The following is a 552-nucleotide window of genomic DNA, read 5'->3' on the forward strand; positions in this document are numbered from 1 at the left end:
GAATGAAGTATCCACATTTTGGTCTTCCTTCTTCTTGAGTTTCTTATGGTTTGTGGTTTGTACTTTGTATATTCTGAACTTCTAGGCTAATATCTACTTATCAGAGAGTGCATACTACCTTCTGCTTCTTCCTGTCCCTTGGTGGCTCTTTGAGGGACTTGATGATCAGGGCCAAGGCAGAGGGCACTGATCTGGGCTGTCTGTTCTGGATGGTCTGTTTCACTATAATTCTGAGACCTTTCCAGTCACCAGTAGCCTTGACAATGTCATCATCAACATTTTTTGGAGACAGACCCGGAGGACCTAACATAGGGGCCAAGGCAGATGTGGTGCTGTCCTCGCTTCCAGTTTACTTCAATACACAACTTTGATCTCATTGGGGTTGAACTTGGGCAGCATGGTGGAAGCAGCTGGTGTTGGATGAACCCAGATTCGGGACAACCAAAGAAAGTTGCACCATTGCCTCCTCTGAGCTGAAAGCCGAATACTGTGATGTATTTTTCCTAGTTCTCTCAAACCCCCTTTCTCTCTCCCTCCTTCCCTCCCTCCCTC

The 552-nt window shown here is 46.6% G+C and overlaps 1 protein-coding gene across 1 annotated transcript in view; it reads right to left on the reverse strand.

Annotated features, from left to right (window-relative positions):
- The window catches only part of LOC116094377 (60S ribosomal protein L12-like), a 1,186-nt gene extending 876 nt beyond the window's left edge, over positions 1-310 (reverse strand). The window contains exon 1 of the mRNA XM_031376187.1: positions 119-310. Coding sequence (XP_031232047.1) covers positions 119-310 — 192 coding nt within the window. The remainder of the gene's footprint in view (positions 1-118) is intronic.
- Between the last annotated feature and the right edge of the window lie 242 nt (positions 311-552).

The sequence above is a fragment of the Mastomys coucha genome, chromosome X, assembly GCF_008632895.1.
Source record: "Mastomys coucha isolate ucsf_1 chromosome X, UCSF_Mcou_1, whole genome shotgun sequence".
Taxonomy (NCBI): domain Eukaryota; kingdom Metazoa; phylum Chordata; class Mammalia; order Rodentia; family Muridae; genus Mastomys; species Mastomys coucha.